At 49.7% G+C, this 21087-nt stretch overlaps 1 protein-coding gene across 2 annotated transcripts in view; it reads right to left on the reverse strand.

Annotated features, from left to right (window-relative positions):
• ANKS6 (ankyrin repeat and sterile alpha motif domain containing 6) overlaps positions 1–17890 on the reverse strand; it is a 53809-nt gene extending 35919 nt beyond the window's left edge. For both annotated transcript variants that reach the window (XM_070794819.1, XM_019966267.2), the window contains exons 1-7: positions 17469–17890; positions 10579–11069; positions 5800–5844; positions 4920–5124; positions 4051–4157; positions 2278–2426; positions 775–973 (exon numbers count right to left, since the gene is read on the reverse strand). In XM_070794819.1, the coding sequence (XP_070650920.1) occupies positions 775–973; positions 2278–2426; positions 4051–4157; positions 4920–5124; positions 5800–5844; positions 10579–11069; positions 17469–17815 (1543 nt within the window). In that variant the 5' untranslated portion in view covers positions 17816–17890. The remainder of the gene's footprint in view (positions 1–774; positions 974–2277; positions 2427–4050; positions 4158–4919; positions 5125–5799; positions 5845–10578; positions 11070–17468) is intronic.
• Between the last annotated feature and the right edge of the window lie 3197 nt (positions 17891–21087).

The following is a 21087-nucleotide window of genomic DNA, read 5'->3' on the forward strand; positions in this document are numbered from 1 at the left end:
AATGACCCCCTCCCCCAACCACAACGAATTCACAGCATGAGGACAGGTGACCAGGTCAGCCTTCATCCTGGAAAACCAACTCTCTTGAGTGATTAAATATTTAATAATAATTGGTATTCAATACTTGAAGAGAAAAGAAGCATTTAAAAGCTATCTTAGAGTGTGTTTGCAGCTTTTCCATAAACCATTGTCATGCTGGGTCAGACAGTGGTATGTCGAGCTCAATAGTCTGTCTCAAACAATGGTACCCAAGGAACTAGTCCAGGTATGGAGAGTCGGACTGTTAGAACGGATCTGACCTAATCAGTTTTCCAGTGTGGGAATCTTCTTCAGTGCCCTGGCAAAGTCATCCAAGCTGTTGACTATCTCCAGTGGTGGGGAGTTCACTATCCCCACTCCAACCCTAGTAACTCATTCTACTTCAAAACACTGCTGGTGGGTGCAGACCAATCACATTTGGCAAGAAGGAAAATCTCCTATCAAAGGCTAGGGAGAGACAGTGACTGGCCAAAGGTTTCTCAACAGGGCATGCAGGACAGGAAGCCCGGATTTGCTGCCAGCCTCCCCATTCTACCCTTAGCAGTCAGTCCCTTAGATGAACTTCTGTCCCTTAAGTCTTCACCAAACTGGCCATTCTGCGCCAGTGTCACATCCCAACATCATCATCTCTCTGCCATCAGCCCAGGAGTGGGGATGAAGGGCAGAGGAAGAGGGCAAAGAGGTTCAGGCTTTGACCATTCTGGAAATCCTACCACACATGCAACTTTTTCTTACCATTGTCTTTGGTCATGGGGGCCACATCGGGGAGCCCAGAGCGGCTGGTCTTGTCCAGGGGTGCCGCCCTCATTGTGGAGTCCAGTGCTGGCTCTGGCTCATCACAGAAAGGCAATGGCTGGTTGCTGGACAGCCCACGCGGCAGTGTTTGCATCAGTTTAAGCTTCCGGAACCGATTAGACATTCGGTTCCACCAGGACTGCCAAGGGAATGCAGAGCAGAGGTCAAGCCCTAACAATACCGAGCCCAGGGAGAGCAACCACCCTCCACACGTGCCCCACCTCCCCTCTCCTGGGCCCACTGAAGGCATTACCCATCAACCACAGTACCCTTAGTTCTCTCCAAATCCTTCCTGACCCAGCCTGCAGAGGGCCTTTCCAATAGTCTGGAGGTGGCAGGGAACCAAATTTGCTAACACCCTACATCAATCTCCTCATTACACAGTCTGAGACACAGAGACCCAGCCATGTCGACTTGCTGGACATCTTAGAGTCCAAGAGGGATGGACAGATGGACACAGAGGCAACACCAAACACCTTAACATCTCAAGCTACATAACCTCCTTCCCCCTATTCCAGTAACAATGTGAGAGCTATCAGGTTGTCCACTCCAAGGCCTGGGCCATCTGCTCCTGCAGCTGATGCCTCTTCACCTAGAGAGAGGACAGGTGCCACCCCCAGGGCATCTACACAACCCCACGAGAGCTCAGAGGTTACTGGCATGGCACCAAAGGGAGGCTGCGAGGCCCTGGTCTACAGAGATGGCAGTAAGGCAAGGATGACGAGATCTATGCAAACAACACTGAGAGGAAGGATCCAGGGCCTTGGGTGAGCAACAGACATGAGAAGAATGCCAAGTCTGCAGATCTGAGAAAGTGTTGGAACCCCAGCCAGGAAAAGGGAAAAAATAATTTTGATTTTCAACAAGCAGAGCAGGGCTGGGAGGATAAGACATTCAAAGAGAAACATTCAACTTGCAGTTTAGAAATAAGCGGCTGGAGCTTGGTTTCTGGGGCTTCCAGTAGCAGCTGATGGGGGCCTGTGGACCACAGACAGGCCCTAGAATGTGCAGTCAGCAAATACTGTCCACACTGAAGCACAGGCCACAGACAGATGGCCAGGGAGGAGAGGTGTTCGAGGCTAGCCAGCTCAGCACTACATCATGCAAAAAATGTTAACCATTCTCTACATTTATAAATTGCATTTCTGCATCAAAATCTGGGGTTTTAGTTTCTCCTGAAAACGAAGGGAAGATGTAGCAACATGGACCCACACACTTGCAAGCAGCCACTACTGCCACTAAGTGGCTACGATCACCTCCGTTTTCCCTGGTCACCACCGTTCCTTACTGCTCACCTCCAGTTTACTTCCTGCCCCTACTGTTAACCCTACTTGTTACCCTGTCCTAAAGCAGCTCTGGGTAATGAGGAAGTGGCAAGCATCTTCCCGCTTCACCTATCCAGGCATGGCTCTCTGATGCTCTTCAAGACAGGAAAAGGCAAACCTTGAGCCCGCCTTTGTCATCAGGCAGCACCGGGACACTCCAGGGCTGTCGGACCTTCGAGTGGGGCAGAGGTGGTGGGTGGCTGGGCCGGCCTTTGTCTTTATTCACCTGCATGCAGACAGATGCCAGCAGTCGAACAAGTTCCGTGTCTATGGACACAAAAGGCAGCCTTTTACCTGCAAATATGTCTGTTGGGCCATGGGGACAGGGGTCTCAAGACGACCCCCAGCAGCCTGAGAACTCAGTCCCGCAGTGCCAGCGCCTGTGTTACTCCAGGATCCAGGTGCCCCTGCCTCTCCACTGGCTCTTCAGAAGGGGCGCACATGGCAGCAGGGTTTAATCCACTTAAACAGAAATAAAAAGCAGATGCCCTGTCCTACCAGGAGGGCAGAGGGGTGAAGTGTTTAAAAAGTAGAGGCTCTACAGCCAGATGACTGAAGTTGGAATTCTGCCTCTGTTCTCCCAGGCTGTGTAACTGCAGGTCAATCAAGGGGTGACAGTACCCACCACATAAAGGTGTCTGAAGGACCTGAGGGAATTCCTAACATATGGTAAGTGCTTAAGAAAATTAAGTAGCATTAGTTGTTATTATTAACTCAACTAGGCTATTAAAAAAGCAACAAGCAGAATTGAGAAAAAAATACTATGAACTATGAATATGCTTTTCTCTTGACTGTTGCTTTTTTTTTTTTCTCTCCAGCATGTGTCTCTTTGAAAATTTCAGGCAAAAACTTCATTTGAAAACCCACTAGGAAAAAAAATCCACTGGGGTAGGTTGTTTTATTGGGAAAGGCAGGGAGGATGAATGGAGGGAAGGAAGAGACACAGTAGAAGAGATAAAGCTGTTGGAGAAAAGCCTGGGTGCGATGCAGTCCAGGGTCCCTGGCAGACTACACGCAAGGAGAGAGACCATGCGACCTGCGTGGAGGGCCCACCTCTCCAGCCAGGGTCAGTTACTCCTGGGCACATCCTCTCTGCGAGGATAAGATGGAACCAGCATGTATCTGTGACAAGGGGGTCCCACAGGAGGGGAGGGTGAGGGGGTGGTTGTGCTGGCAGTGAGGAAGGGCACTTGGCCTGCTGCCCCCATACTGAGAGGCAGCGGGAGCCCCTCCACTCGAGGAGGCAGAATCCTCCCCTCCCCAAGTCAGCAGGGTAGGATCCAGCTCAGGACTCAGAGGCTGTTAGGTCAGAAGAGCCTTCCAGCTTCTCCCTCTCTGGGCTAAAACTTGGGGGTCCCAGGAGAGACCCCTTACCCCTTGAGTTAGCTAACGGGAGGCCACAGGTTCCAGAGGAAGGCCTGTCAAAGTGGCAGAGGGTCCAAGGTCCTAGCAGGTGCTAGCTGGGGGTTAGTAATGTTGACAAGACCCTTGACCTGGAGCTTCCACCTACACAATAAGCCAAGGCGGTCCCTGCTTGTCTATTCTCCTTGTCCACAGGGGCCTGTTTCCTCCTGAGTCACTCAGTTTCCAGCTAAGAGGCACAGATACCATTCCAGGATTTGTGTGGATGGCCAAGGCCTTCCTGCCTGGAGACTCCTGGAAGGCTGGAGCCAGAAGAGGCCTCAGGGACTAGCCAGTCCCAGCTGTGCCCATTCTCCCCAATGGCCTTCACTTGGGAGAAGTGAAGACTTGCCTGAGGCTCTGTGGGGAGCTCTGGGGGCTTGACAGTGGCTTCTGCCTTGAATACGCAAGTGCTTACACACAGGGGATGATCTGGATTCCCAGCCAGAAAACCCAGCAGGTTTAAAACGCTTTTCCTAAAACAACCCACCAGGATCGCTCAGCAGCATCACTAGGTCAAAGGCTGTGTACCCATTTTTTGCACGAAGAGTAACATCAGCTCCTTGGTTTAGCAGATATTTGACAATCTCTTTGTTCCTGTGGAAGAAAGAAAAAGCCTGAGTGAGACCTGCTGAAAGGGAAAATGTGGCCTTGCTCCTGGGCAACAAGAGCGGTGGCTTTAACTCCAGCAGCATCCGTGCACGTGAAAGAGGGCTCGGAAAGCTGTCTCCCAGCCCTTGTTCCCTACCCTGCGGGCAGTCATGACAGAAATCAAAGCCTGAGTGCTCCTTCCATGAATAAAATGAAAACACAAGGCTCTGCCCCCAAACCACCGGCTCCCAGGACCACACACAGACCCCATCCCTCCTGCCCCTCACTGGGACCTGATTGAAGTCCTCCGGCAGGCCAGAGTCTTTGATGTGGAAGTCTGAGGATCAAATGAGGAAGAAAATCACTTTCAGAGGACACAGGAGAGTGCTCTGATCACCTGAAGTGGGGCAAGGACGGAGCCCCTAATTTGGAATCAGATCACCACTGATCAAGTGCAAGGCTATGTGCAAATCCCTGCCCCTTGGTCAGCCTGCCCCAAGGAGGAGGCATCCAGGAAGGAAGAGGGGTGAATGGATGAGAAGGGATGCGGAAGCACCAGGTAACACTGCCGAGGCAATAGGAAATCTGGACACAAAGGGTAGGAATGCAGGACAGACCAAGCCTGCACCGTTTTGAGTGTCTCAGCATCTTCACAATGGGCAGGGTGCTTATCTGCAGCATCTCAGGACCAGCAATCCATCAGGCACCCAATTTCAGCCCAGGGCACCCTCTTAGGCTCCCTGATGAGGGGACGGGGCTGGCACTGACCCATGGTAGGTAGCCTGCATGAGGGCTGTCCAGCCGTGGGCACTGTCCTGCTTGTCCACGTCGGCATGCCTCTCCACCAGCAGCTGCACCAGAGGCAGCTGTCCCATGACAGCTGCCAGCATCAGTGGGGTGGCCCCATCCCCGTTAACCAGGTTCACATGGTTGGGGTCTTCATCAGCAATCTCTTTGACCAGCTGAAAGTTTCCTGCCAAAGAAGCAGAAGTCCCGGTGATCCACGGGCCTGGCACTGCAGGATGATTTACCCAGTGGCTTCCCATAACAAATGTGCTGAGCTGGCCTCTGTACTGGGTGGCTGCACCTCGCAGGGGCTATAAAGATGAGTCAGAGGTAGCCCCTACTCTCCAATCCTTCAGTCTACAAGGGATGGAGGCAAGCACGCAAATAGCTTTACTGAAAGAGAGACGCGTTATTGATATCTTAAGAGAAGAGTGATGATGAGGGGCAATGCACATGCAGAAAGAGAGCCCAGGTCTCCCTAAAAGGTGAGGATCAGGGTGGGCTTCCTGGAGGTGGAGGTCTGTTTCAGGAGAGGCAATTCTACTAAATAGTTCTTTATTACAAAGAGAGTGGAGTAGGCAGCCAGCATTTCAGAGGTAAGTAAAAGTTAGGACATAGCCACAGGGTCTAGCAGGAGAAGCAGAGGGGGCCTGAGAAAACAATCTGTAAGTTGTGTGCAAAGCACCATAACTACCAGCCTCCAGGGTCTGAACCTCCCTGGGTGAAACCAGAGTCAGGAAACAGCAAAACACCTGTGTCTTCCTCAAATACTCTGGGTGGCCTGAAAAGGACTATCAATATTAGTTTGGGAGAAACAGTACTGTATTCTTAAATACCCAAAAAGATTTTCTAAAGCGCTTACCCATTTTTAACGCGTGGAAAATATCAGGTCGCCTTTTCTCCTCATCTGGGTAAACAAAGATTTTTAAAAGTTAACCACGGAAAAGTGTAAAATAACAGAAAAGTCACAAGGGTGTAACGACCCAGCCCACCTTTAAAAATGATTTACTTTTCACAAGCAATCTAATCAGAGACCTAGGTAATGGACTAACTCCAGCAGCCCTTCTGGAAGGGTTATCATCAGACTGTCTGAAAACGCTTCAGAGACAGACTGTGGGAGGTCATCTGGCCCGGAAAACATGAATAAGCAGACTATTTCCGGATCCCACAACTCATAAAGCAGTCTTTTTTAGGCATTCCAAATTTTGGAATGTCCTTTCTCAGATATAATAGAAAAGTATAGTCTTGGGAAAGTCTGTATTCCTATGAAGATTTTAAGAAGAAACAATGATTCTTTTATTCTAAAAAGTAAATGTACAACCATGAAGTAATTCCAGAGCAGGTTTTCATTCTAATACCTAAGACACTGGGCAGCTAAGCCCAGAGGAGGTCATGGTTGCCAATGCTAATATTTGCTTTCTTTCCCAAATAAGCAGCCATCTGAGTGATTCTGAAGGTCACCTATGACCCAAACCTGCAGATGCTCCCATCTGATATCTTCATGCTAGGCCTCGCTGCACCCACCCAATGCCAGCCCCTTCCTTATCTGTTCTCCATCACCCTCCTTGAAGCTAGAGCTAGTGGGTAACCTGCTCCCTCCTGTCAGAAAGTAGCCACCCTCACGACTAGTCTTCTCGCTGGTAAGAGCCAACACAGGACTTCCTTTGACTAATACCAGAGGTCAGAGCAGCTGCAGGAGAAAACCTGTGACTCTGGGCCACATCCCTGGTCTTGATCGGCCTCCACCAGCAGCTGGAAGAAGGTGCAGAGTGGCACAAGGAGTCTGGAGCCAGGGTGTCTGGATCCACGTATTCCCAGAGAGATGTGTCTCCTTATCACTGATAATGCAGACAACATGCTAACATGGAGAGCAGGCGGTGGTTGCAGGGGTGGATAATATAGATGGGAAAACACTCCAGAAATTTTTAAGCTCTATACAAACAGCTTCCCTCTTAGCTCAGTTGGTAAATCATCTGCCTGCAATGCAGGAGACCCAGGTTTGATTCCTGGGTAGGGAAGATACCTTCGAGAAGGAAATGGCAACCCACTCCAATGTTCTTGCCTGGAGAATCCCATGGACAGAGGAGCCTGACAGGCTATATTCCACGGGACTGCAAGAGTCAGACACAACTTAGCGACTAAACCACCACCACCACACAAACAGTGATTTTTGTTATCTTTCCTAGTGACCAGCACTCACCCCAGAAAGGGCACCAGTTAACTACAAGGCACTTATAGCAAAGTATAGACAGGGCCATGGAACCAAGTGCCTAATTCTGCCTTTGAGATACTATAAAGAAATGATTATGAAACTTCATTAAAAAAATATGTCTCATTCCTTTAAGTATTGAAGAGTCTAATTTGCTATAGGCCACAGCCAAGACTCTTTGACAGAAAAGAATGTGTCAACTGGGCCTAGTGTTGGTTGCTAAGCAACCATCTGGTACAAACGAATCAATGACAGTCTAGCCTGACCTCAGGAGGCTGGAGCAGCTATGCTCGATGCCAGCTGACCCTGGGCTGGTCCCTTCCTCATTCTGGGCTCCAATTATTGCATCAATATCAGAGCAACTCCAAGGACCCCTCCACAGCCCAGGGAATGATCACAGTGAGGGTGAGGAGGGTGTCACAGTGACGATCACAGCCTCAAGGGTACCCTTTCCTGCAGCTAATGTGAGGGAGAGAGCTGGGAGCCTCCAAGGCCCTGATGGCGGGGTGGGGGCGGGGGGTGGTTTCCTAGCACCTCACAAAAAGAACTGGGGTCAAATACTATTTGTTTAATAATCTGTCATTATTAGTAACATGGCTCTTTTGAAGGCTCTTCTCTGAGAGCCTGAAAATGGAGCACTTTCTCAGCTCCTGCAACTCAGCTGAACTCCCAGCTCCTCTCGGGGGCCACCCAATGACCTGCTTCACATGGTGGCCTGCACCACCCAGTACCTCCACTGCTCCCAAATCCTCCACCTCGCCCCCGTTTTCTTCCTCACCACAGTACTTACCACTACCTTACTATGTAACTTATTTAACATGCTTATTTCCTACTTCTTGCCTGTCTCTCCTCCAGAAGCCAAGGTCCTCAAGGGCAGAGGTTGGATCTGGTTTGTTCACTGGGGCCTAGAATGGTACCTGGTACATTGGCAGTCAACAAATACTTGCAGAATACTGGAATGAACGAATGGTGAACACAAATCCACTTTGGTAGCTTCCACTCACTGCTCTCTATGTGCCAGGCTCCAGGGTATTCTGGGGTACTACCAGCATTATCTTCCTACTGCTCAAGGGACCTCACAAGGCAAGTGCATTCGTTACACCTGTTTTATGAAAGAGGACATTGGAGTCCTAGAGGGACAATGAACATGCCGAGGCCTCCCAGCCACAAAGTGAGAGCTGAGCCTCAAACGCATGTCTGCTCAACAGGGAAGTCTGCTCGTAACCGTGACCTGGTCCTGTCAGTTACGACAGCAAAGGTAACAGGTGACGGCAGCTGCTGGCATCTCTCACGTGCTCTCTCTGGGCTGGGGTGGCCTCATTTGATTCTCACAGTGGTCCTGGGAGGCAGGGGACCTCACTTACGGAAGACAAAATGGAAACTTGGAGAATGGAGGCAACTGGTCAAGGTCTCTCAGCCAGCACAGTCACGTCCAGGTGGAGCCAGGTAGAGGGTGACCTTGGCTACGCCCACCACTGTGTCTGCACCTCCACATTTTGAGGAGAAGAGGGCATTGCTTCCCCAGAGTGCCAGGGCAGTCTGTAAGGAGGTTCGTGGGGAGCTAAGACCCCAGAAACCCGGCTGGAGGAATCTGAGGAAGGAGGAATCAGCTGCACAAGAGGCACAGCTCAGCACCCATAGGTGGGGCACACGTCCCCGACCACCCACTTCTAGGGCAGAGGCCTTGAGCAAGTCGCTTGACCCCCACCCCAAGCCTGACCTCCCTCACCTGCAACATGGATGAATGCTCCCCAAGGGGGAGGTAAGAGCCTGCCCGTCAGGCGTGGAGGCACAGCAGGGACGGGAGGAGGCAGTTCCCTTTTCCATCTCGGCTACAATCACACCCCAAAGCCTTTAAACGAGGGCAGTGGCCTTGAGTCAAGAAAAACACCCTGGGTGAGACTGGAGCCCTAACTTCTAACTGCAACTCTGCCCGGGACCTGATGCTGAACTGCCATGTTCTGGCCAGAGGGCTCGCACACCAGAGGCCAGCTTGTTTTCTGCTCATGACCTCCTGGTAGTTGCCATTGAGTCCATTCTACACAAGAGACATAGGGAGGCTAAGAGAGAGTTACAAGCATGTCCAGATCCCAGAGGCCCCACAAAGGCTAGACTGGGTGGGATCACACCCATGCTCTTCCCACGGAACCCCCTACCTCCTAAGTGTCACACAGCTTCCAACAGCCTCTACTCCTCTGACCCTCACTGTCCCCATCCACGCAAAGGTAAGAGATCTCCTGGCTTCAGGCAGGTTTCCTTAGACTTTACTTCTTTTTCCCTTCTGTTTTGGTGTTCTCTCCATTTTTGCCATCTCTCTGTCGTTGCATGGTTTTACAACATGTTTATTTCAGAGTTTTCTGACCAGACAGTGTATTTCTAATAAGCATTTCTCAAATTTGCAATATCTTTTGATTGATGGGTTTTCTTTTTTTTTTAAATGGGCCACTTGAATTTTTTTTAAGTTGAAGTGTAGTTGATTTACAATTTCATTGATGGGACTATTTGTGTATTCTCTGGATGGTATCAAACTTTGCAATACTTTCAAGTCTTTTTAGCCAATTTGTCTGAAGACCTTTTCTTTCAATTTTTACTTTTCAGCCTTAAATGCTCACATGCTGCAGCCTGGCCTTACAGCCCGGGCTATCTCAGGAATGATGCAGAAATCAGACCCATTACTGACAGAGGGCACTGTGGCTGTGCAACTCTACATTACATGCTCTGTTACACATGATGAACTAGGGGTTTTAAAACATGGTATGTTCTGTGGCAGATTTGCTAAGGAGTGCTTAGACAGCTCTTTATATGCCAGAAAGATGGCAAAAAGAAAAAAGAAACAGGATACACTAATAGATGCTGAAAAAACACAGCTCAAAAGTAGGCTGAATTTTCTGTGAATTAGTCTTTGGGGACTGGTCATTGGCAGCTGAGGTTAGGCACAGTGCCCTAAGAGCTGAGGTTGCCAAACCTGCCCCTACGCCTGTTTTTAGAATTAGAGTTTTCCTGGAACACAGCCCCACCCACCCTTGACATATCACGTAGGCTGCTTCTACTCTAGCAAAACTGAGGAGTTACAACACACTGTACGGCCCACAAAGCCTACAATATTTGTTATCTGGTCCTTCTCAGAAGAAGTTTGCTGACCACTTTCTAGAAGCGTCCCAGAACGTCCTACACCAGAATCATCTGGTTAGGAGGGAGAGGCCTTGCTGTGCAGGAGTCCAGGCTCTTCTGAGAGCTACAGATCACTCTGTGGAGGGTGGGCCAGGCACCTGCATGCCACGTCTTAAGTTCCCCTGCCCCCCGGGCTGGACTATGATTTCTGCAGGCCCTTTTGTTTGGGCAACCCTTGGCTTTTGCTGTTTAAACACAAATCTGGGTCCTCTGGGAAGCCATGGTGGGATGAGGGGTAGGTTAGTGGTGGCACAGCCTGACCTGTCTTGGGCCTGACGGTGGTCAGCGGGTCCAGGTAGTCTGCAAGGTCCCTGTGCTTGCGGTCAAGTGCCACCTCGAAGGCAGTCTTCTCTAGCACACTGAGGTGGTCGGGGTTGGCCCCCTTCTCCACCAGCTGCTGAGCCATGCCAAGCTTCCCGATGAGTGCTGACAGCATCAACGGGCTCCAGCCCACAGTCCGGGCCTCATGGTTGGGGTCTGCGCCCCACTCCATCAGCAGACGCACCACAGCCTCATGTCCATGCTGGATGGCAGCCATCAGGGCCGTGATGTCCAGCAGCTCGTCCCCGCTGTCCCCCTCGCCTGAGGGTTTGTGATGGTCCACGAAGGCACCAGCTTCCAGGAGCAGCTTTACCACACCCAGGTGTCCACCCCGAGAGGCCACGGTGAGTACACTGGCCCCCAGGCGGTTCTGGGCATTGACATCAGCCCCATGATCCAAAAGAAGATGTGCCACGCTCACGTGCCCAAATCTGCCAGGGAGATGGACAATTAGTGACACAAGACACCTGATGAGGAGAAAGCTCATGTAGTCAATTATAAATTGTTAGGGCTTCCCTGGTAGCTCAGTCAATAAAGAATACTCCTGCAATGCAGGAGACCTGGGTTCTATCCCTGGATTGGAAAGATCCCCTGGAGGAGGGCATTGGCAACCCACTCTAGTATTCTTGCCTAGAGAATCCTCATGGACAGAGAAGCCTGGCAGGCTGTAATACATGGGGTCGCAAAGAGTTGGACATGACTGAGTGACTAAGCACATCGGTTGTTAAATTATTAATTATTGAACCATTAATTTTTCACGCTGTAATAGCTGCTTATAATGAAAGGCCTTCCTCTGGTGCTAGGCACACTGCTGGCTCTGTGTCTGCACCACCACAAAGGCGAGACACTGTCCTGTCTATAGTTTCGAATCCAGCTCTGCCATCCACTGCATATCCTGGACAAAGAACTTTAACTTCTTTGTGCCTTCACTTCCTCATCTCTAAAGTGGGGATATGACTGTGTCTACTAAAAGAGCTGTGGAGGATTAAATGAGTTAATATATATAAATATATAATATACATAAAGCACCTAGAACAGTGCTTGTCCAAAGGAAGCACTACATAAATGTCAGCTATTAGAATGGGAATCATTTAAACATTCTTACATCACACAATGTGCCAAGGTCACCCAGCTGGTGAGCGAAATCCACAGGGTCAGAACCCCAGTCTGTCTGAATCCTGCTGCCCCACACCTCGCTGCTTCCCGCGTGGCAGAGCTCATGCAATTCTGCTTCAGAGCTGGGTAAGCTGCCTCTTTGCCTGTGCTCACTCCCCAGGGGCAGGGCCCAAGTCTGACTCACATCTACCCTCCCCAGCCCCAAACACACATGCACAGAAAGCCCACAGAGCCCACGCCAAGAGATGTGGCATAGCTGTGGTCAGCAGAGGTGGGCTGGGGCACCTCTCCCCAGAGGCCTGATGCCCCCTGCTGGCTGGAATGTCCCTTGCTGGCGGCTGAGAATCTAGTCTGGGCCAGACCCTCTCCAGGGAAACTTGAGCAACCTCCCCTGCTGGGGAGACAGACAAGTACCCAACTCTGATACCAGGAAGAGGAAAACAGACGACTCTTCCCAGTAAAATCTCTTCCTTCTGCCACCAGAGGGCAGAAGAGTTCTGTTTTGCAGTATTTGCAAATACACTCTTTCTAGTGCACTCTCTGGGCACAGAGCTGGAAGGGCCCCCACCCCCCACCCGCCCCGTCCCCCGCCCCCGCCGGCGCGCCAGGTTTTACAAGACGGTAATGTCGGCAGGAGGCCTGCATCTGTGAGGCAGCTTTTGAATGAATCCCTTGTGGCGCTCCCTTCTTTCCGGAAGCGGTTTTGTGTCTCATCTAAACCCAGGGCCTCCCTCCTCCCTGTGGAGGCAGAGCCAAGGCTGAACAATGTTCTGAACTTACAAATACCTTCTGGGCCATGAACCTTAACGGCACCGGGGTCACCCCACCTGCAGAGTGCCAAGGGAGCGCTTGGTGAACTGGCTTCCCCAGCTGCAGGGGGGCCAGGCCTGTCCCGCCCCTTCTCCAAGAGTGGACGGAATCTGACAAAAAGGCAGAGAGCTGTAACCCCAGCCTGTCTCCCTGCCTGTCCTTCACGATGATATTCTCCAAGCCTAAATCTCATGGCTACTGCCCCACGTCCCACTGCCCGGAAAGGACTGCCAACTTTGTCAACCTCATTTCTTCCCAACTCCCACGCTGTACTCTGGCCGTGCTAACCTGCACTGGGCAATTATTCTCTGTCCACGCCTCTGCCATCCTGCCTTTCTGACCCTCCTGTCCTTTTTGACTAAGCACATCCTTTATCCTGCTGCAGGACTCAGTTCGGATCCCATCTCCTCTGAGCAGCTTCCAGATGATGCCCCCACATCAACTAAGGTACACCTCACCTGAAAACCCACAATCCCCAGTCTTCACCCTTACTGATGTGCCTGGGCCCTCCTTCTATAATTATGTCTTCCTGTTAGACTGCACTCCAGCAGAGCTCAGGCAATTCTGTCAACTGAATGAGTGAATGAACACTTGGCATAACCAAAGAGGATGGTCAAAACAGGCAACAGAAACAGCTGAAGAACTGGTTCAGTTCAGTCGCTCAGTCGTGTCCATGAATCGCAGCACGCCAGGCCTCCCTGTCCATCACCAACTCCCGGAGTTCACTCAGACTCACGTCCATCGAGTCAGTGATGCCATCCAGCCATCTCATCCTCTGTCGTCCCTTTCTCCTCCTGCCCCCAATCCCTCCCAGCATCAGAGTCTTTTCCAATGAGTCAACTCTTCGCGTGAAGAACTGGTTAGATAATTATAAAAGATTACGCTATTTAGTCATCAAGCATGAGATAAAAATCTAGCAGCAGATAACAAGATACTGTCCTGTTTTTATCTATTGGATCTTAGTAAGCCCTGAGATAAACTGCTAATAATGTATTTCACAGATGAGGAATCTGAAGATTACAATGGAAAGCAATAATCCAGAATCTCTCAATTTGGAAGTGATTGAGTCAAAACTTGAACCTAGACCCTAAGATCTGAAACTCCAGTTCTTCTGGTATAACAAACTCACAGAGGAAGGAAAGGCCTAAATCTAGGCAGGAATGCTGACACTCGAGATGCTTTCTGAATTCAGGAGTAGCCCAAGAGGCCATTGAAAATTAGGCTGAAAATATAAAAAATGATTCAATGAAGGCTGAGATAATTTGGGGGATGCTAACTTTCTAACAGGTAATTACTGAAGATAGGGAAGCTCGGGGCTTTCTGAGCAGCTGTTACGATTAGCAATTAATTTCAGCAATTAACACCTCTGTTGAAAGACCTGGCATATATTCCCACTCTGAGAGAGCCCTGGATGGAGAAGCCAGCTCTGCCACGCTGGCAGGCAGAAAGTAAGGAAGTCAAGGGTAAAATTGGAGCCAAAATAAACACCACACAACCTGTCCCTTTAGTGTTAAGCAAATTTGGCAAGTGGCTTCCTTGTGGCCAATACCAAGAGGAAAACAGTGAGTTATGGGACTCATAGCTAGGAGCACAGGCTCTGGAGCACCTGCCTAGGTGTGAATCTGACTCTATCCATTCGTAGCTGTGTGGCCTTGGACAAGTGAACTAACTTCTCTGAGCCTTGATTCTCTATCTGTAAAATGGAAGACAGCAGTAGCATTTCCTCAGATTTTGCATAGACTGAATGAATTCACTCATTTGCAGCACTTAGCACAGAGCTTGACACAAAATAAGTACTCAATAAAGGCTGTTTTAAGAACAGGAAAAAAAAAAAAAAAAACATGAATGACACCATCTCTGATGCTGAAACATTCACAAGAGACCCAACTGCAGTCCAGGCACAGGGTCTCTGGTGGTCCTGATCCAATGATGAGCTCTGGAACACAGAGAGCTGTGACAATAAATAGATGCTCACTTCATTGAAAGTGGTGGCTGCCGGGAGCACCATTGCTGAGGCACGTCTACTTTCATGGAGGAAAAGCACAAGACTGTAATGTGTCAGCACACAGCCATGTGCTTGGCCATCCTGATCCAAGGGAGCCACTGTGGGACACACACAACCAGTCATTTCAGAAAGATCTGGAAGCTCTACAGAGGAGGGATTACAGAAGGCACACTTGGAAGAAGAGAGAGAAGTAGGAAGCCACTTATAAATGTGTGCCCTGAACTAAGTAAGACAGAGGGGAAGGAGAGACAGGATGGCACAGACAGGTACTGGAATGAGGACTTACCTGGAGTTTTAAAGCCTGGAAGAGTGGATGGGGCCACGAAAAGAGACAGGGAACCTCAGAAGTAAGGTCCATAGCCCAAAAGACATTATGAGCACCCCCAGAGAGTGCCAGGCAAGAAATCAGGTGTCTTAAGACAAAGGGTGCCTGACACACTGATAGATGCATAACACACTGCATTACCCATGCGAATGGGCAGCTGAGTGTTACAGCTGGGATGCACTCCCTAGGTGTGTTTATAGACTGAAATAAATGCCCGAGGGCTAAGGTATGGGTAACCAAAGCACAGTACTGCCCATGGACGATATATCACAAAGCAGTTGAAAATGACATATTTGAAAATAATGCACAATAAAAATTTTCCTGCAATACAAGTTAGAACAACCATGTGACACTTGGAAATGAACTCAGAAATAAAATATAACTAGGTCATAATGAGAAGATTATGGGTAAGAATGTTGTGATTTCAATGCCTTTGAGAAAATCAAATGGCCCATACATATGGAAAGATGTTTTACTTCACTCAGTTTAACAAGTGCAAATCACAGCCACACTGAAATATTTTTCATTCATCAGATGCAAAAATCCAAAAGTTTAATAATATACTCTGTTGGACAGGTTGTAGAAAAACAGGCACTCATAGACACTGTTTCGGGGAGGGTAAACCGGTACCACTACTGTGTCAGCAGAGTAATGGGTTCCCCAAAGATGTCCAGATTCTAATTCCCAGAACCTGTTAAATTCTGTGGGAAAGGGGAAATTAATCAGCTGACCTTGAGATGGAGAGAGTATCCAGATGAGCTCAGTGGAATCACAAGCGATCTTTAAAAGTGGAAGAGGGAGGTAGAGGAGTCAGAAAATGTGATGACGAAGCAGGGGTCAGAGTGATGTGGTTGCTGCTAGCTTTGTAATAAGTTGTTACAGCAGCCATTGGAAAGTAATACACTTGCATTGAGAGCAATTTGGCAATATCCATCAAAATTACCTAGTAGCTCAGCTGGTAAAGAATCCACCTGCAATGCAGGAGACCCCAGTTCAATTCCTGGGTCAGGAGGATCCTCTGGAGAAGGGATAGGCTACCCATTCCAGTATTCGTGGGCTTCCCTGGTGGCTCATCTGGTAAAGAATCCACCTGCAAGGCGGGAGACCTGATTCGATCCCTAGGTTGGGAAGATACCCTGAAGAAAAGAACGGCTACCCACTCCAGTATTCTGGTCTGGAGAATTCCACAGACTATATAGTCCATGGGGTCGCAAAGAGTTGGACAGGACTGAGTGACATTCACTTTCACCAAAATTACAAATGACCTTTGTTCCTTCCTTGGGAAATTTCTCCAAGAAACTGGGTGGGATCTAAGTAGATGGCTGACAGGAGTGAGACCTCACAGTATACCTCACAGTATATATAAAAAAAAGAGATTCTTCTTTTTTTAAAAAAATTATTTATTTGGCCGCATGGGGTCTTAGTTGCGGCACGCAGGATCTTTAGTTGTGGCATGTGGGAACTGGCTCGCTGACCAGGGATTGAACCCGGGCCTCCTGCATTGTGAAGTCTCAGTCACTGGAGTGTGAAGTCTCAGTCACTGGACCACCAGGGAAGTCCCCCCAGAGTTTCTTTATACTAGAATTTCAAGTCTGGTTCATCCTATTTCCTGAATACATCTCAAACTCATTTCTTTGCTCTCCCACAGCCATCTCTGCTCTGGTCCAGGCCACCATCACCTCTTTCTGGGTTGCTGCAATCCCTTCCTAACCAGACTTTCTGATTCTAGCTCACTCCTCCAATCCATCCTCAAACTGCAGTAAAAGTGATCTTTCCAAACATAAATCTCATTCTGTCACTTGCTCTGCCTAGAACACTCCATTACTCCCCAGTGCCCTTATGAACTGTCACTTTTCCCAGCCTTGCCACCAAGCATCTGCCTCTTTCTCTCCAGAGAAGACTCATCTCCCACTACTCCAAAGCCCTTCCAGCCACAACATCATTCTAGCAGTCCTACGAATGCATATTTCACTTTAGCTTCCAAACCTTTGCACCTATCATCCATCTTTCACTCCCTCTATCCAGGTCAACACTTAGGTATCCTTAGGTCTCGACAATATATACCTCATCCTTACCTGAAAGCTTCCCTTACTTCCTGAAACTGAGTCGGTTCTCCAAGAGCTCCCTCAGATTGTCCCCCCAGCAGTCTGTTCCTTTGCCTGGCCCGCCCACTGGCAAATGCACCGCTTCCGTGGGGACTTCATCTGGGTACCGCAGCATCCCCAACACCAAGCCAGGGTGGGTAGGTTGGTTCTTTGGGAAAACCTTGCTGCAATGAATATCACTAAGCTTCTAAGTCTCTAAGATTCTATTTGCTGTCTCCAGATTCTGTGTTTGAAAGGCCGATGCTTTTAGGATTCTGATTTTACGTTATTAAAAAGCGCGTCCGCTTCTAGTTCGTATCCCTAGCTGCTCAAAGTTTACGATTTCAACTCTCTCGAACCAGTACTTCACTCTTAACCTCCCGGAGCGTCTGCTGGGGGCCGCCGGGCAGGTTCGACCGCCTGAGCCCACCCCGCGCCCAGGGGGTCATTAGACACCACCCAGGCTCCCTGGGACCCCCGACCCCCTCACCTGGCCGCCTGCATGAGCGCGCTCCAGCCGTAGTGGTTGCGGCTGTTGACCGAGGCGCCGCGTCGCAGCAGGAAGCGCACCAGCGGCTCGTGGCCCCCAGCCGCCGCGAACTGCAGCGCCGTGTTGCCCGCCTCGTCCGAGCAGTCCACGGGCACCGGCGCTCCGGCCGCCGCCCCGGGCCCGGCCGCCTCGGGCCCCGCCGGCTCCGCGCCCGCCTCGGGCTCCACGCCGCGCTCCGCGGGTTCCGCAGCCCCCGGGTCCAGCAGCCGCCGCGCAGTCTCCGTGTCTCCCTGATCACAGGCGCGCAGCAGCAGCTGGAAGGCCGGGGGCAACCCGCCCTCACCCATCGCGGCCCGCGGCCCGGGCCTGTCTGCCGGGCGGGCCGCGCCAGCTCCGCCCCCGGATACCGCACGCCGGCGCCCACTTCCGCCGGCCCGCGCGCCTACTGTGTGCCGGCCGTGTGCGGAGGGCCGGGGCGCGCGCCTACTGTGTGCCCGGCGCGCGCCCGGGGCGAGAGCGCGCCTCAATCGCCCGCACCGGGGGCGGGGAACCGGGCGGAGGTGGACCGCGGGTTCCGGGAAGCTCCGGGCAGCGTCCGCCCGCCGAGCTCGCGAGTTCGACTTTGAGTTTTCGGCGCCCGCTTGGGGTCCTCCTCGCAGCTCCAGAGACTTCCTGCCCCATACGGAGGTCGGAGCGGCCTCTCCAGCCCTCCTCAACGTTGCGAGTTCCTGATCACTGGGCCAAGGTCTGAGACCACAGCCTCATAGGCCTGTGGCACGCGCCACTGACCCTCAGCACCCAGCACTAACCCGGCGCCTCCTAAATGGTCGTTGACTGAGTTAAGGTACAGTTGGGTCCACTCTCTCTTCCCACAGTGTCCTGCCCGGCCATCAGTGCCTTTCTTGTCTGGGACAGGCGTTAGGGTTACAAGCACCTCCTGTACCTTCATGTCTCTTCATCAGTGGTTCTTGAAGCACCACCATCTGCCACATTTTACAAATGCAGGCTTTCTTATCTTACCCAGACCTACTGAATCGGAAACCGAATATGGAGTCCAGTCACTAGTATCCTAAGCCCTCTAGGTGATTCTAAAGCACGTTGAAGTTTGAGACCCACTGTTTGATCCTTAACAGCAATGCTGTCGGCCACGGGGAAGGGCCCAGACTATCACCTCCAATTTACAGCGTAACTAAGGCTGATATGAACAGCCCACACATTGGAAAAGACCCTGATGCTGGGAAAGATTGAGGCAGAAGGAGAAGAGGGCAACAGAGGATGAGATGGTTGGATGGCATCAAGGACTCAATGGACATGAACTTGGGCAAACTCTGGAGATAGTGAGGGACAGGGAGGACTGGCCTGGTACAGTCCTTGGGGTCACAAAGAGTTGGACACAACTTAGCAACTGTACAACAACTAAGGCTTGAAGACGTTATGTCTTGCTAAAGGCCACACAACTGTCATGCGGGAAAGCTGTGACTGGGACCCAGGTCTTCTGACATCTAGTCCAGTTCTCTTTCTATCTCAAGAAGTATTTACTGAGTGCCTACTATGTGCCAGGCACTGTTTTAGGTGCTGGAGAAACTTCAGGGAATGGAAAAGAAAATTCCCTGCCATTTTGGGCCTGACAGTGGAAAGAGACAGGTACAAGCAAGTAAGTAACTTGTATGTTAAATTATGGTGTGTTTTTAAACAAGAAACAGAACGTAACAAAATCCAAGTAAATGGACTAAAGGATGGGATGTCGTTTTATAATAGATTGGGTAGAAAAGAAATCACTGAAAAGATGACATTTTCGCAGAGACCTGAAGGAATTGAGTGATCAAGTAACGCTGATATGTGGAAAGAGTGCAATCCAGGCAGAGGGAAAGACAAAGATTCTAATAAGAGCAGCCCGGCCAGCAAATTGCTTTACGCTACATTCCCATTCATCACGGTAACAGAGGTTAACATTCTGATCTGGGGTAATTGGTTCCCATAGACTGTGAGATGTGGCCCCAAAGTCTAGCAAAAAGCTATATGTTGAGTAGGTGTTTGTTAAAAGGACTATGTCATGTATATAGAATTATAATACAGAACAAAACTGGTTGAGGGTGTGAGGAAGGAATAAGGGTCATGGCTTTGGTAGATCGAAAGAAGGTGGTAATGCCCTTAGGGTCTGGGCCGGTGGGCTGGAAGAGAGTCTTTTAGATGAAGAGTAAAATGAGGGGACGTCTTGAAAGTACACAGGGCTCAGACTGCAAAATGCTTCAGTACCAGGGATTTATTCTGTGACTAATGGATAATCATAGAACATGTTTGAGCAGATGAGTTAACGGGGACAGAGCCAATCACTTTGGCAGTTTTGGAGGTGGTATAGTGATATATCAGAGATAATGTGGGTTCGGTGCCAAGCCATTGCAGAAAGGCGGGTCGCGTGACTTTTGGTTTCCCAGCGCATACCAAAGTTATGTTTACAGTATACTGTAGTAAGTGTGCCATAGTCTGAAAACACAACGTAAATACCTTAATTTAAAAATACTTTATTGTGAAAAGTGCTAAGCATCATCTAAGGCCTCAGTGAGTTGTAATCTTTTTGCAATAGTTAACATCAAAAATCACTGATCACAGATCACCATAAGATGAAATCATAATGAAAAAGTTGGAAATACTGCAAGAATTACCAAAAGGTGACAGTGATACAAAGTAGGCAAATACTGGTGGGAAAATGGTGCTCATAGACTTGCTCCATGCCGGGTTGCCACAAACCTTCACTCTATAAAAGATGCCACATCTGGGAAGCACGATAAAGGAAAGCACAACAAAGCAAGGTGTGAGTGTACACAGTCACTCGTTTCCAGATTTGGCTTCATTCACCAATAGAGATGAGAACAACTTCCTTCGCAATGTCTAATGAAGACTTGGTTCCTTGAAAATCCTGAGCAACTGCTTCCTTGTGTTATTCTATTTATTAAGGTGTCTTTTCTTATACTTTAATAACTAGTTGTTTCATTATAGAAATAAGATACATGGTACAAAAAAGAAAATTCCAACGGCACAAAAGGGCATAAAGTGAAAGCAAAAGCTCCTTTCCCTTTTCCACTTTCCCAGTCCTACTTCCCACAGGTAACCAATATCCACATTCATTTTATCTTTACAAAGATATTTCATATGTATTCTAACATGCACACCTACTTATAGGCATTAATCAAGCTTCTTGATTGCAAGTAGCAGAAATTAACTCTCTGAATAATTTAAGAAGAAAGGGGATTCAATATGAGGTTTTGTTCATAGTTCACAGATCCCACAAGGGCCAGAGAACCAGCCCCGAAGGCTCCACAACCAAGAACAGTGCCCCAAATCATGCCAAGCTGCATCCTACACCAGGGTGGATTCTACACAGGCCCTTTTTGGTGTCACTGGCTTCAGAGTCCGAGCCAGAGATGGGAGCATCAGAGTGGCCTGGCCAGGTCATGTGTTTTGCCTTGCAGAAAGGGGGCTGGGAAAGTGCATTTCTGGTATTTTCAGCATGCATAATGGGAGGTAGGCTCCACTGTGGGTGCCCCAGAAGGTAGGGCACCTGGATAGGAAAGGGTTATGATGCTGGGCAGCCAAGAAGGATAACAAAGGTCTACTACAA

This window comes from Bos indicus, chromosome 8 (assembly GCF_029378745.1).
Source record: "Bos indicus isolate NIAB-ARS_2022 breed Sahiwal x Tharparkar chromosome 8, NIAB-ARS_B.indTharparkar_mat_pri_1.0, whole genome shotgun sequence".
Classification (NCBI taxonomy): Eukaryota; Metazoa; Chordata; class Mammalia; order Artiodactyla; family Bovidae; genus Bos; species Bos indicus.